Raw genomic sequence first — 16,115 nt, 5'->3', positions numbered from 1 at the left:
TAATGAAGAAAATAATAGCTATATTAAACAGAGGATAGCAGACGAATGAAAATGTACATCATGTAAAATTTGTCTGTTGCATGTTTTCCTAACTAGTCTATGAGATCCTTAAAACCAGGAACCATACCTTGGACAGTCCCTATCAGTGTATGATATATATTATGTGCTTAGCAAACATTTCATGAGTGAATAAATGAATTTGTTTTTATAATTTGAGTAGAAGTCTATATGGCATATTTTACAGAAACAAACAAAATAAAGTTGTCATTTTCTGGCATTAGAAACAAGTAAACAACAACTCCCCCCCAAATCAAACACAGTCCTTACAGACAGCAAACAAGAATCAGGGTTCTATTTCTGTAAAAGTTAGAACTGTCAAATTATAAATATCATGATTCCTCAAACATAAGTAAATTACCTATTTGTCCAGCAATAACAGGAGGTCTAACAACTAAAAGTATCAGTTTATCAAGCAGAAGATGAAGAAATCGGACCACTGGTTCCAACTGAGATGAATTCAATGCTGAAATACTACTCTTCAATTCGTTTTCTAAGTTATTTTCCACGATTCGCATGTCTCCAATTCGGACTGGGAACATGTGTTCATCCAGAGCATTGACCAGAGCAAAAAACTTGTCCAGATAAGGATCCTAAAACAAAGAATGAACAGAGAATACAATCAAAAAAGCACATAGTAGTATATATAAACATTGCTTCCAATTAAATACTACATCTACCCTTATCTATTATTTTAAAGTAGACACTTTAATTACACAATAATACTATTGATTACTCAAAAAAAAATCTATTGATATTAGGATTTTGTTTTTCCAGCATGAGTCTGCCTTATTGCTTTAGAGCTCAAGTATTATGTGTGTTAGTAACGTATCTGTGCCCATTATTATTTTATTATCTCTTAGCTCCATCCAAACCCACCATCTTTTCCACATTTTGTAAGCCTGAAGCTAGACCCTTCAAACTACAATTCCCCTTTGTCAGCTGGCTTGTGGTTAGGCTCTGACAACAGAGGGTACAGGAAACAATCTGCTAGGCTTGAGGAGTTGGAAGGGACTTTTCTTCCTCCTGTTTGTTCTCCTGAAGACAGCGAGTAGATGTGCACGCTGTGGCTCAGAGGTGAGGTCATGGGCAGCAGTGGTGGCTCTCACAGTCCACGGTGGGTACCTTCCTCCAACTTTCCTTAGTATCACAGCATGGCAGGCAATGTGCTCCTGTTGCCGCAGCATTCTCTCCTCAGAGATCTGATTCTCATCCTTCAGGATCCTCCTCTAGGTTTCTAAGTTTCCTCCTTCCTTATCACTTGCTGCAACTGTTATCTTTGTTACAATCAGAATTCTCTTTTAACCCATTTAGTAGTGAATCACCTTTAACCTAGTTAACAATTATTTACATACAAATTTCCTCCATTCAAATTACTTGCAGTTTCCATCTCTTGACTAAATCCTGACTGCTACCATTTAACCTCCTTCTGCACTGACAGAACCAGAGTCTCATTTAAAGCAGTAACGTGCCTAGTCCCAAGGTAGATGCTTGCTCTCCCGGTCTCCTTTATACCTAGAGATGACCCTGTGCTATGGTTCTGACCAATGAGATATAAACAGAAGTCTACTGAAACTTTGGGAAGGCTTTTACTTAGTTAACAATGAAAATACAATTTAAGAAAAGGTAATAATGCTAAACAGTTTCACATTTGTAATTTTAATACTGTTCTAATTTGATATGTATTTGAAATGAATAAAAAAATCTATTGAGTTCTAACTATATATTCAGTAAATTTCAAAGAGCTACAAGCAAAGTATAAAACATCATAAAAAATTTATTATCTTCAATTGATCCTTTATAAAAGATTGTAGCACATGATGAAATTATATTACATAGTTGCAAAATTTATAAACTTTTGAATTTTAGTCATCAGGACTGCGAATGTCAGGATGCTACACACTAGATATTTCCACTCTATTCTTTCGCTACATTCTATAGATTCTAAATCATCTATATAAAATATTTTGCCCCAAATCCTTCTTTGTCACATTAAGATAATACATGTATCTGCCACCATAAAAACAAAGTTAGGATTAAAAGATAAATATAATACTGACACTAAAAAAAGAAAACTAATAATGATTATAGGATTTTTTAAATATGAGAAATAATGTATTTGTATACTTAAGAAAGATATCATATAATATTAAGAAAAATTTTATTAAGGGAAGGAATATTTTCAACAGTAAACTATAATGTCAGTCTTCTCATTATCAGAAAAGTAAGGTCTATAGGAAACACAGGACATACCCAGTAACAGAAAGGAAAAACTCCACCAGAGTATTTTTTCACTGGGATCTACCCATGTACTGCTAAATAAAACCTACATACTACCTTTTTTTGCTGTTGTTTTGAAACATAATATATAGGCACTCTGCCTTCTTATTTTTCCCTATCTCTCTGTGCAGAAAAGATTTAACATAACAAGCTTAAGACTGCTATCACTTGAAAAGCCTGCTTACAAGGTTGCCCGTGGCTAGCATCTGGGAACTTGGATTTCAGGAGGGTTCCCACTGAGAGGGGATTGCTCACTATACCTAAACTGTTTGTGCAAGCAACATGGTTTATGCTGACCACCTGCTTTCCTTCTGGGAATCTAGGATTTTGGTTTGTGTTAGACAGAGGGTGTCTATGCGACAAGACAATAGTAAAAACTCTGGAACTGAGCTTCCCTGGTAGACAAAATTCCACATGTGCTGCTTCAACTTGCTCTGTGTGACTCCTCTAGGAGAAAACTCTTGGAAGTGTGTGCTTTATTTCCTCTAGACTTGACCTCTTTCCCTTTATCTGCTTTTGCTTTATGTCTTTCACTAAAATAAATCATAGCTGTGAATAAGACTGTATGCTGAGTCCTATGAGTTCTTCTAGAAAAATCACTGAACTTGAGGCTGGCCTTGGGAAACCCTGCACACCAATCCTTCCTTTTTCAAGATGGAGAGCCCCGATATTCCTTCTTCAGCACTCGCCTCTTCTCACTGGAAAATCAAATTCACGAGTATAGTTTTGGCTGTCACATTTACTCTGTTACCTCCAATCCTAAACTCCTAATTAATTACAACTGCCTACAGAACAGCTTCATGCAACGTGCACAGACACTTCACACTTAAAAGTAAACTCAATGTAGCCCATAATTGCTCGGCGTGCTCTGAAATTTACTGCTCTCATTTACTATTTAGGTTAGAAATCACCATCTACTTAGACTCTAAATTCTGTGGCATTCAAGGTCCTTCATAATCTTTCACCAGCCTGGTCTTCTATGTTAATACATCATGATTTCCCAAGCACTTTAACTTGTATTCACTCCAGATTATTTGCCATTCTTTCAGCACATCAGTGTCGCTTTGCACTTGATATGAATACACGTATATGCGTGCGCGCACACACACACAGTGAGAGAAAGCAAAAGTGCAAGAACGTGCAAGCTAGAACAAGAAGCAGTAATGAGTGTGGGGTAAGAGAGTGATGGGGCTGCTATCTTTAAAAGACTCACTACAAAAGGCCTCTCTGAAGTAAGAAGCCTTAGTGAAAAGAAGTGAAATGAATGTCAGAAGGAAAAGTATTCCAACTAGGGAAAGAGTAAATACAAAGGCTTTGAAGAGAGTTTGGCACATTCCAGAAATACAGTGAAAAATATGAGCACTTTCCATTTGAAATATCTAAGACTATGAGAAATAAAATGAGCTGGATAATGGTTTTTCAACTCCAACTATTCTGCTATGTACCAGAAACTGACAAAAAAAAAAATCACTTAATTGTTCAAAATGAAGTCAACAACATTCTGAAAGACAAAATGTTTGCTTCCATTTAATAGAGTGACATTTTGTTGATTCCTTTAAAAAGTAACTTCTAAATCTACACACTTTTAACTGATATATAGTCCCATAAATCTCACAACAGACAAAACTGATTAAAGTTCTAGACAATATGTTCAGTTCATTCAAGTGAAATTTGATCATAAAAATTATTAAAACTTACTTACTTGTGTATGGATAGTTGAAACAGCAACAACTTCGACATTAAAAACACCTTTGTGATTATCTACCCATTTCATGCCGGGTAGCGGAACCTATAAGATATTGAATATAATGATTACAGATGCTTAAGTTGATTATGAGTTCTGAAATAACTATGAATTTTTGAAACAAAAAATTATAATATCTTAATGAGAAAAAATATTGTGGAAATATATTATATGCACTAATAAATAAATGTAAAATTTACATTTTGTTCTTATTGCAAAAATGTTTCCTATAAAAGAAGTAAAAGGCTCAAGGAGCAAAAAGTAGAAAATATACATTCAAAATTCTATCTTCCCAGAAACATATCACTTCAAATATTCCTCTATATACACATATTTTTATATATAACCTCACATAGGTAATATCAAATGTATTATTTTGAAACCTATTTTATACACATTACATTGTGAATCTCTTTTCATGCCAATAAATTTACATCTACAATATCTTAATGGTTTCTAATATTCCATTTTCTTTATTTTAAACACTCCTAATGTGTTTTAATTGGCTGTTGAGTTAACACATTATCAGAAGGTCTCTGACCTTCTACATCAAAGAGAACTCAACCTCAGCCAGGAAAGTAAATACAAAATTGCATTAAGCAATGACCTATAAAAGTCAAATGTTTAAATATTTAACTCTCACTTGTTTTATTTTTTTAATTTATTTCTTATTGTGGAGGGGTAATTAAGTTTATTTATTTACTTTAATGGAGGTACAGAGGATTGAACCCAGGACCTCCTGAATGCTAAACAGACATCTCAATCTGCCACGGAGCTATACCCTTCCCCAATTTCTCATTTGTTTTAAATAAAGCATTAAAACTAATTATACTATTATTTCAATATAATAATAAAGCTAAGAATATACACTGCTCTTTTAATATAGTAATTAAAATATACAAAAGTTTAAGCACTTAATAAAGTGGCTTATCTCACATATCAATCAGCCATACTGTATGTCTACAGCCAAATCTAAATTGTCACTATATTCTTTATACATGAGCATATATATTGTGGCTAGAAGAAAACTATCAGCCTCCCTTTAGAAAGCTGACCTTGCATCTACAAATCAATTAATAAGAACAAACGTGTAACTTCTATAAAATTATATTTTCTTTTAAAATTATTTCCTTTTGAAATATAATGCTACCCCGACAGAAGACTAATTTACCTTATTGAAAAGATGTGTTCCTGGAAAACTGAATGAAAACCTGGGTTTGGGGCAGGTACAGTAGTATTTCTTTCCTACTGTCTCCATTCATTCATTTAATAAACACTTATTAACTGCCTACTAAGAGCCAAGCACTATTCTAAGTACTTGTAGATTCAGTAACTCACAAGAAAGACAAAGTCCTTGCCCTCATAGAGTTTATATTCTGTAGACAATAAATAGATAAGCAAAAATATGGGAACTATGAAGTCAGCGATAAGTATCACGAGGGCAAAGCAAAAGGACAACAAGCGGCGGAGGATCTACTCATAGCAAAGTAATCAGAGACGACTTCTCTGAAGAGGTGATGTTTGAATGGATATCTGAATTAAATGAAGAAGCAGGTCGGGTGACAGGACACTGCCAGCAAAGGGAAGTGCAAAGGGCCTGAGCTGGGAATGTGCTTTTCACTTATGAGTAACAACAAAGGCACCGTGTTACGCGTTTAGGGCTGACTGACTGACAGACGACGGTCAGAAAGGAGATCAGAGCAGTAGCCTTAGATTGCCTTTTTAAAAAAATTAAAAACAGTACATATTTATTTGTGAATACTTTTGAAGCTCTAGTCTGAAAATAAACACCACCAGGAGAGCATTCACAGGACATATTTCAGACTAATGTTTACAAACAGTTATGGTTAAAGCATTAAGAGACATTGGTAATCATCACATAATAGTTCTCTCAAAAAGCACTTTGGTTTTTGAACAGTGGCTGCTGATTCTTAATTGAGATATCCCCAATGTTTTTGTTTCTTTCAAGTCACATATGTCATCATCAAAGCTGCCAATGTCCCTTGCATTGCATATTTATAGCTATTTTGTTTCCACTGACATGATCTTCAATTACAAAAAGATTCCAAAAAAATTAATTTAAATCTGTTCTCCTGCCTCCAGTCTTTCAGTGAAATTCTGTCTACTGAAGGAAAGAAAGAATCTTTTATTTAAAGCTTCTCATGTTACAATACAAAAATTCTCCAAATTTCTTTTAAGTTTATATTTCATGTATTATTTTGGTTTTAGATGAATATACTTATACTTTAAAGAATAGTATCAATGCTTCTAAGTATTCTACACAGTAATTTGAATTATAGAAGAAAATAATATTACTACTTCATAATCTACATACTTAAGAGACAGAAGAAATAGCAAGTTTGAGAAAAATACCTTTGTAATGAAAAACCCATTTCATTCAATCTGGGGAATTTCAACATGAAGATACTGACCTCAGGAGACAGTACAGAATAAGCCTGTGGTGGTTTTTCCAGTGAGACCGGTAGGCAAAACTGGCCAGTCTTTAATCGTCCATTCTGAAGCATTGGTATCCACTTTTAAATGAAAAGTAAACAATATTAATTTAAATATGTTTGTTATAAAAGTAATTAGTTGGAAAATCTGTTTTGAGAATTTAGTATGAGCCAAATTTATCTCACATCAACAAACACCAAGGGCATTTAATTATGTAAAATAACAATAGGCCTTCATAATTCCTCTAAAGATGTTTTCCCCAACAATATTTAATTAAGAATATCCTCAAAACGGTACTACCTAACTATGCAATATTTAAATCTATACAGCAGGTTCTTATTAACCAAGGAAAAGATAGTAGTAGAAAAAGCCCACAAAGTGAATCAACTTTAAACTGGGGTAATAGTGTCAAAGTAAATAGGGAAAGAAAGATTTGATAGATACGAATGTTGAAAACAAAACCAAAAAGTATGACATAAACTTATTTTCTTACATTTAGAAAAATTCATGTCATAAACTGCAGAAGACAAAAAATATGAATGAAACATTGGTGTTCCTCTTTTGGGTGAAGGCATGACTTTCTGACGAAAATTGTGAAAGCACACTATGATATGCTTCATCATAGGTTTACCTTTGCAATTCAACAGTAATGATTTTCAAAAAATATTCAAAGCTTTAATTGCTTTAGTTAAGGCTATTAAAAAGTTTTAATTGCTAAAGTTCTCTTTTAATTGTTTTACATTCAAACAATTCTTTTCTGGAAAAACATTTAAAATTTATATTTATTCAATACTGTTGAATAAACATACAATAATCAGGACCAACATGTAAGTGTTTACAAGTGTTAGTTAATTGAGCATTTTCTTGTTATGATGACCCTTTCTAATCAATGTGGGTAATCAGATAAGGAATACTCAAATGACAATGAACACCAACTATATCATAATATTGTCATAATTTTTAAGATCAAAGAGCTAAATATTTAACAAAAATATACTTACTGTGTATCCAACAGGAGTTTCAAGAGGAGTATTTTGTTTTTGTTGACAACTAACATGATAAAAAGTAAAAAGCAAGTGATGATGGTCAGTTAAAGTAGCGGGGAGTTTAACCTTGATTTCTTCATGAAAATCAGGAGACCTTCATACAGAAAACAAGACAAAACAGATCAATAGTCAATACTGTGTTCAAAATAAATAATTACTTCACTGTATATTTGAGTAATTTTTAAATTAATTTCAGAATTCATACTTAATTTGTCCTCTAGTCCGAAATATTTTTTATTTCCAAACTCTAAGTAACTAATCCCTATTTCCAGATGAGGGAGCTGCCACTGTTTCTGAAATTTCTCATCCCATTTTTATTAATGGGTTGAGTAATGTTACTACATGAAAATTCATTAATCATTACCACCTTGATGCTGAGATCCTCATTAGGTTGGAAACTATATAAAAGAGGGGACTAGGGCAAGGCTTTCTGAATATATAAACCAATTTGAATATATATTACATAGAAAAAATAATATGAGTTTTTAAACTGTATACCTTATAATCATACCATAGAAAAACATTTTTCTTTAATAGGACTACAGCTTCATAGTAAGACTAATTTGTAAGAAAAGAATAAGTATTTTTAGACAACTTGGTATCAAGATGAGCTCTCTATGAAATGTCTTATATCTCATTACATTGCTGAAGAAATAAATGTTACCAAAACATGGATTAGTTTCTATATTGACTGACAGCTAAAAAAAAGGGGGAAAATAGAAAGAGAAAAAAGAAAAGAAAGATCAAGGAACACCCACAAACTGCTTGTGTCCCACGGTTTAGGAGTGCTCCCAGCTACTGTAAGAATACAACAAATATATCTGATCAACCCAATGGCACTTACATCTCAATATTCATTGAGAGTGGCCCCTCTGAGCATTTTTATAGGAAAGCATGGTTGCTATTTATGATATAGACTTAAAAGGGATAGAATTTTAGCATCCCAACCTTTCATGTTTGGTTAATATCTCTCAGTTACATTCAATGAAAATTGTCCAAACCATGCGTCTCCAACTACCTTTAAAGTGAAGGCTGTCCCACCAATTAGGGTTTTTTCTCTGATACTAATGTATCAACTATCCTTCCATTTCAAATAAGCCTCAAAAATGCTAACAGGTATAGATCTGATCACAGAAAAATTAAGTGGCATAAGGCTTTAATACCCGTAAGAAAGATAGCCAATGCTAGCCATCTGAGACTTTGATGCCTTTGGTGAATAAAAGATGCCATAGATCTTATTACTGATCTCACTAATCACCACTGAATTATGAGAAAGTTGAATTTACTAGTAATGTTAGGTTGTACTGTCATTTAAATTCTGCTAATGCTGAGAGCAACAAAATAAAGACCTAGCCACAAACTGAGATACTTTTAGAAATTACTGCCTTCTTTATCAGTATCAGTATTGGTATCAAGTGTTTTAATTCCTTTCTTTCCTGAAATCACATTATGGGAAGGCTTTTGTGGAAAATTGAATATTTACCAGTTATTCATCAACAAGAATTTTTAATTACCCATCATTAGGTTAAGCACTATATTACTTTTGTGGTTTTAAAGATGGAGATAAAAAATTAATAACCCTCAAAAATATATTATTTAGTAGAACTATAAGTAAGACACATATATCAACAGCTATGCTGTAAAGCAGGTGTTGGCAAACTATGGGCCACAGGCCAAATCTAGACCACTACTTGATTTTGTGTAGCCTACAAATTAAGAATGATTTTTATATTTTTAAGTGGTTAAAAATTTCAGAAGAATAGTATCTCACTTGAAATACTAAATGAAATTCATGTCTCAGTATCCATAAATAAAATTTTATTGGATAGCCATGCCCACTTGTTTTTACTTACTGCACTACAACAGCAGGGTTGAGTAGTTGCAAGAGGCCAGATGGTGCACAAGGCATAAAATATACAGTATTTGGCCATTTGTAGAAAAGGTTTGCCAACCCCTGGTACAGAGCATATAAAGTTAAGGTCTTCAAGTACAGAGCTGAACAGATCAAGTTTTAGATTGGGGAACTATCATTTAGGAAGAGATACATGGATGGGCCTTTTTAAAGAAAGGGTAGGAGTTCAACAAATAGAGGGAATTGGTATTACAACAGACAAAAAATCAAAGAAAGGCCCAGAAACAGGACAGCACAGGATATATTTGGTAATGAAGCAGAAATAAAATCAAGACATAAAAGATGATTGGATATTAGAGAAAAAAAGAAGCAAGGGAAGAATGCCTTACATTTTGAGTCAGAGTAACTGGAAAAATGGTGGTACTATTAATAAAAATAGTCAGATAGAGATTGGTTTAAGAGGATGGTCATGGATAAATACATAGAAAGTAAGAAGGCAGCAGGCACTCAAATGAATATGCCCCAAAGGCCGCTGAAAACACACGTTTATCTCAGAAAGAAGGTTATGACAGAAAATAAAGAGTTGGGAACAATCCACATAAAGGTAAAAGTAGTAACATTTTCATTGACTGTAACTGTAGAAATACATATAAGATTATTTAGCAAGAGACTATTACAGAAAAAGAAGGTTAAAGGTAAAACTTTAGTGTTTTGTGTGGAATGCCTATACTTTCAAAGAAAAAGAAAAATCAGAATAATTATTGTAGACAAAAAAAGTGTTCAAAGGGATAACAGGAAACCAAGAGAAGGCCATAAAATAAAGGTGAGAAAGAAGACAGTTTTAAGGAGGGTAGGAAAAAATCATGCTACACAACAGCACTGAAGAAAAACTTTTCTTTTTTAAGTATAGAAAACTTAAGTTTTTGTGACAATAAGAGATGGAGCCAATGAAGAACACTGATGATGCAAGAAAAGGAATAGCTGATAGATTCACACTCTGGGTAAGACTGAGAGCAGAGGTGAAAAGATCCACATTGAGGAGGGTGTGGACCATTTACACACCTTCGAAACAGAGGAAAGGCAGATCAGTACAGAGATAATTTGAGGTGATGAGTACAGAAGTTGATGGATGTCAAGTTAGATGGTCTCAATAAACTTTATAAAATAGGAACACTAAGAGTCAAAGCAAACAGAAAAGAAGTAGGAGCTAGAGGAAAGGGGAGAAAGGCTTAAAATAGCTACTGCCAAATGGGAGAGAGAGTTAAAAAGTAATGACAAAAAAATTACCAAAGAGTAGTGGGACCAAAAGAAGATAAAAATAAATTCCTGTAGCCCCATCATACAATAAAATAATACTAATTTGTAATAGCCCTGACTGGCACAATTTTGTGATTTTTTTTTTCTCCAAAGCATTCAATAATCAAAAAGGAGGAGGAGGGAGAGGTGGGAGAGAAGGAGAGAAAAAAGGAGAAAGAAAGCAGAAATTAAAGGTTATCCAGTTAACAATCAATTTCCCAAAGATGTAAGATAGAAAGCCACTAAGGCAGATTAATTGGATGTAGAGAATACTACCAATTTAACTGACTTACAGATGCAAGCTTAGTAAAGAGTCAAGTACAACTATAAAGGCTCAGGTGAAAATAATACGGAAAGACCAAAGGACCAGAGGCCACAATGATAATCAATAACAATAAAAATGAAAGGATCAGAGAATTTGACAGAAAAGATGTTTTGTGTATACAGTCTTATACTTGAGATGTCTATGGAGAGAATGTGCATCTACAGGTTGGAAATTATAATTCTGATGTCAGCTGTCTTGAATTTGCACATTCAGTGCCACAAAGCATTTGGTAAACACACTAACGTGAGTGCTAACAATGCCACTGAGAAGTGAGTAACTTTGAAAGAAATATTTGAATTCAGTACCTGTTATGATATACTACGGCTGTATAGGCTTCCTTTGAAAATTCTGAACAGCTAGATTTACCAAAGATTACCTGTAACAAATAACAGCATGTTGAAACTTTGTTGTAATAAATGCTGGATGTTTCATATCTATGTAAGAATTTGTCTGATTTAATAACTATTTGAGAACAATGGGCAAAAATCAGCCCACTGAAGAACAATGTGCCTGTAAGTTCAATTGCTTAACTGTAAACTTCCTTTCAACTATAGACCCATCTGACATTCAAACATTCAAAAAGTTTCTATCCATTATATTTATATCTATTGGGTAATAAGGTACATTTCTTTCCTTTTTTTAAAAAAAATGGTAAAGAATTCATTTTAAAATCAGTATGAAGCATATCATTTGTAATTTATATAAGAAATATGGTCCAGAATGCTGGCATACATCTACTACACAAACTGGTGGCCTCTCCACTAAAACAGCAGTCATTCTGAAAGTCAAATATAAATTATTTATACATGATATTAAAATATCCTACTTTAGGTCAAGCTATGTATCCTTTGCTTCCAGCACTCACTGCAAGAAGCTACACTCCAATGGAGGAGGAGCTCCATTCTTATTTTATTACATATGTGTTTTTCTTTAATCTGCTACATACAAAAAAAAATACAGTACACTTGTGGGGAAGGTTTAGAAGTAAAATAATTTTATCTTGTATATCTGCCTCTTAAATTCTACCAAGCAATACTGTGGTTAATTAGGGCAGCTGATTAGATAAATGGCTTGATGATGTCAAAGTCACAGCTATGATTCCTATGTGACAGGCTTGCAGTGTTATCTAGCCATAGATTAAAATCTTAAGTCTGGCCAGTCAACTCTACATGCATAAATAGGTATATGGACATACAGCACTTTTATCACACAACTGGTAAAACAATCTAAAGTTTATTCCTTATACAAAGGAGTTAATTGGCACCATCCTCAAATAAAAAGAACATATTAACAGGTATTTGTGTTTCTTTTTGCCACATTTCAAGCAGATTATTTTACTTTAAGGGTATGTAAAAGTGGAACAAATTATGACTCTCCTAGATATGTCTAATTTCATCAACTTGCTAAGAATACTGTACTATGTTTTAATAAAATGTTACTCTAGTGCCAAAATTATAAAGTTTATGATTTATCACATCAACATCATATGATCAAAAATTTACTTCAAGACCCATTTGAATAGTCCTTACTTAAAAAAAATAAGCAGACACGATGTGTCCTATTTATGCACTCTTTCAAGCCAGCCACTCTCATAAATATAGAAGTATATTTTCATATCACTAATAACACACAAGTGAAAGGAATTCAGTATCTTTTTTTCCCTCTGAGAAGCTATTGTTTTTCACAAAGTAACTTATTTTCATAACATGCATGATACAAAGTGGAAACTGTTCCTCTGACCACTTGACATGTATTTTGAATCATTTATCAACATGGACTGAGTGAGCTTCAATTATGTGCCAAGTACTATGATGCTATCAAGATACAGATATGAGTAAGACATGATCCCTGCCCTCAAGGAGCTCACAGTCTAGTGGATGAGATAAAGAAATAAACATACAATCATGAAATGAAAAAACCCATAAAATAAATGAGAGGACATTATGGTAGCACCAAAAGAAGAAGTGGTCTAACTGCCAGTGTGGCTGGATGCAGCTGGGGCACTGTAGAGGAAGCCATAGATATGCTAAGACAAGGAAGAGTTTGTTAGGCAAAAAATAAAAGCAGATTATTTTACATATACTACATGTGTCACAAGCTCAAATTCATTTGGCCATTCACATACAGGATAGAAAAGCATCTATTTTCACAACCCAGTATCTTTTCATCAGCTATGATAGTACAAAGAGCATGAAATGTTCATTCCAAACCTCAAAAATAAATTCTACATTTATTCAACAAATACTTATTCAGCACATATTATACATGAGGATCTGAAACAGCTGCCTAAAAGAATACAAAGATGAATAATTTGTGTCTGCTGCTGTCAAGATCTAAAAATGCTAATGAAACTGGGGCTATAGTGGAAAAGAAAATATACAGTTTTCTTAGTAAGAAGAAAATCAAAAGAACTTGATTCAGTGTAAACAAATGCAACTGTTCTTGGCTCATTTTCATTTCTCTAGGTTTCTCAGAGGTTGAACATCTACAGTTACAGCTGTGCTCCTACCCCGTAAGTTAAAAATCTTCTTTCATGGAACTTACATTTATTAGTGTCCCACAAATCCTAAATGATAATGTGGGCAGTCAAGAACCTCCCCTGTCTGGCCTCAGTCTACTATTTCTGACTTATCTTGCATTGCTCTGGTTCACTGGCAACTCACCACTGCACCTCTGTTGAAGGACATTCTCCAACCTGAATTCTTCCCTATCCCCAGTCTAGACGCATTGACATTAACATTTTAACCACCTTATGGCATTCCTTCCTACCTCTGAACACCTACGCCTTTGAACTCCTATACCAATCTTCTAATAATTAGCACATGCCCTGCTTCTAAATATTGGCTGCAAAATGTTATCCCTTGGGGAGATTTAAAAATACTGACACCTGCCTGGTATCCCACCACGCAGATTATAATGTAATTGGAATGAGATTCGGTCTGAGCACTGGTATGTTTAAAAGCTCCCCAGGTGAATGTAATATGCAGCCTAAGTGTAGAACTACTGCCAGAGTTTCTCAACAAAGATGGGAAGAATCATACAAATTAGAATCACTTGGGGAGTATTTTCAAACTATACCACAAACTCATACACTACCCATTACTTTCCACCTCCCTTATCTGGCCTTTCATTCTAAAGGAGAGGAATTAGAATCACAGATGCAAAAGGAGAGAAAAAGTATTTGTGCTTTGTTAGAGTACCCTAGGTGATTCTGATCTCCCCTCTTCTTAAGTTCATTATTTCAAAATTTTATATATTCTTCTTATAGCCTCTATATTATAAGTCTTATTCATCTTTGTATCTCTGGAGTGCCCAGCATATACCAAGCCCTCAAAAAATAAGACTTCAAGTAAACACACTACTATCTGTACAGGAAGTAATTCAGTTAGAGATTTGGTTTAAAAGATCACATTAATTTCCTGTTTAGAGCTGCCAACCAAGTGATAACCAAAAAAGTCCATTTGAACCATATATGCAGAAAAGGAATATGAAGAACATTTCTTACCGGCATGGCATTGCTAGGATCCTCCCCATACATAAACTGGACTTTCACTGTTATATTTCTGGCAGAACCTTGACGGTTGGCAAAATTGAGACTCTGAGGGTATATGTAGAGAAGGTTTCTGTGAAGGCAATAGTATACATGACAGTGAACACATATCTAAAAACACTGTGCAACACTACTACACACCACAAAAGAAACAGATGAACAAATATTGAATTATTAGTATTTGCTAGCCACTATGCTATTTTCACATACAATGTTTTATTTGATCCTTAGAGTAATCATTCAAATAGACAGCAATCAAGTATATGCCCATTTTGCAGATGAAATGGGGCCCAGAAAAGTTAAGAGATTTTCACATACAACCAAGTAAGTTACAAAGCTAAAATCAGAATACAGTTCAGTCAAACTTCAAAATACATGTTCTTTCCTCTACAAGAGGCTTCTGGGAAATAAATGTCTGGACAGAAACATTATTAGAAGTTCAGAGATACTTCTCATATTATTTTAGTTCCTCCAAGCAGATATAATAGGATGACATTTATAAATGAGGCTTTTTGTAAATATATGATCAAAGTTTTAAGAGATAAAATATTCTACATTATCATTCAAAAACACATATGACAACATGGTAGGGGGAACAGTAATAGGCAGTTACTATGAGACAATCACATATTTGCTCTACAATTATTCACTTTATGTCTGGTTTATGATCTTGCATCTTATACAACTTTCACAGTCCCTGCTGCCAACACAGAGAAGAGAGATCATTCAAGAAAAGGCGCCAAAGGAGAGGGCCAAAAGAAAGAAAAAGATTGAGAGTTACTTTACCTGAAGACTACTGCTTCATGAGAGCTAATGAACAAGACTTCAAGTATAATAAAACCCTCTAATCAACTGCTGGGACAATGAAAATAGGTCTAAGTTTTTTGGAAGGCAGTAGGGCACTACAGAAATTTTAAATGAACACATTCTTTGACCCAACAAACCCACCTCTAGTCTAAAGAGAGAACTGCATATATGTACAAATTGGTGTGTTCAAAGAAATTCATGACAATATTTTTTATATTAGGAAATAATTACAAATAATTATAAAGAAATACAATGTTCTTCAGTACTAAACTAATAAGATCTATTAAAAAGAATATACATTTTGGAGTCTCAAAAATAACAATGTACAGTAGTATTTATTAATGTATAAAGAGATACCCAGGATGTTGGGTGAAAAAAAGCAGGTTTTAGAGCAGGATGTACAGTGACACTAACCTACTTACAAAAAATCATGAAGAAGCAATGGCTGAATACTTCCCTAATCTGAGGAAGGAAACAGACATCCAGATCCAGGAAGCCCAGAGAGTTCCAAATAAGATGAACTCAAAGAGACCTACACCAAGGCACATTATAATTAAAATGTCAAAAGTTAAAAACAAGAAGAGAATCTTAAAGGCAACAAGAGAAAAACTAGTTAAATAACAAAGAAACTCCCATAAGACTATCAGATTTTTCAGCAGAAACTTTGCAGACCAGAAGGGAGTTGCACAATATATACAAAGTAC

At 33.8% G+C, this 16,115-nt stretch overlaps 1 protein-coding gene across 5 annotated transcripts in view; it reads right to left on the bottom strand.

The window, feature by feature from the left end:
- Nucleotides 1-16,115, bottom strand: part of DOCK7 (dedicator of cytokinesis 7) — a 176,330-nt gene that overhangs the window by 77,213 nt on the left and 83,002 nt on the right. For 4 of the 5 annotated variants that reach the window (XM_072974308.1, XM_072974309.1, XM_072974310.1 and 1 more), the window contains exons 15-20: nucleotides 14,560-14,677; nucleotides 11,360-11,430; nucleotides 7,537-7,675; nucleotides 6,514-6,615; nucleotides 4,040-4,126; nucleotides 419-650 (exon numbers count right to left, since the gene is read on the bottom strand). In XM_072974308.1, coding sequence (XP_072830409.1) covers nucleotides 419-650; nucleotides 4,040-4,126; nucleotides 6,514-6,615; nucleotides 7,537-7,675; nucleotides 11,360-11,430; nucleotides 14,560-14,677 — 749 coding nt within the window. Of the gene's footprint in view, nucleotides 1-418; nucleotides 651-4,039; nucleotides 4,127-6,513; nucleotides 6,616-7,536; nucleotides 7,676-11,359; nucleotides 11,431-12,268; nucleotides 13,058-14,559; nucleotides 14,678-16,115 lie in introns of those variants that run through there. The other variant, XM_072974312.1, reaches the window with a different exon arrangement.

The sequence above is a fragment of the Vicugna pacos genome, chromosome 13 (assembly GCF_048564905.1).
Source record: "Vicugna pacos chromosome 13, VicPac4, whole genome shotgun sequence".
Classification (NCBI taxonomy): Eukaryota; Metazoa; Chordata; class Mammalia; order Artiodactyla; family Camelidae; genus Vicugna; species Vicugna pacos.
The sequence above is the reverse complement of the archived record's forward strand: the minus strand, read 5'-3'. Positions and strand labels throughout refer to the sequence as shown.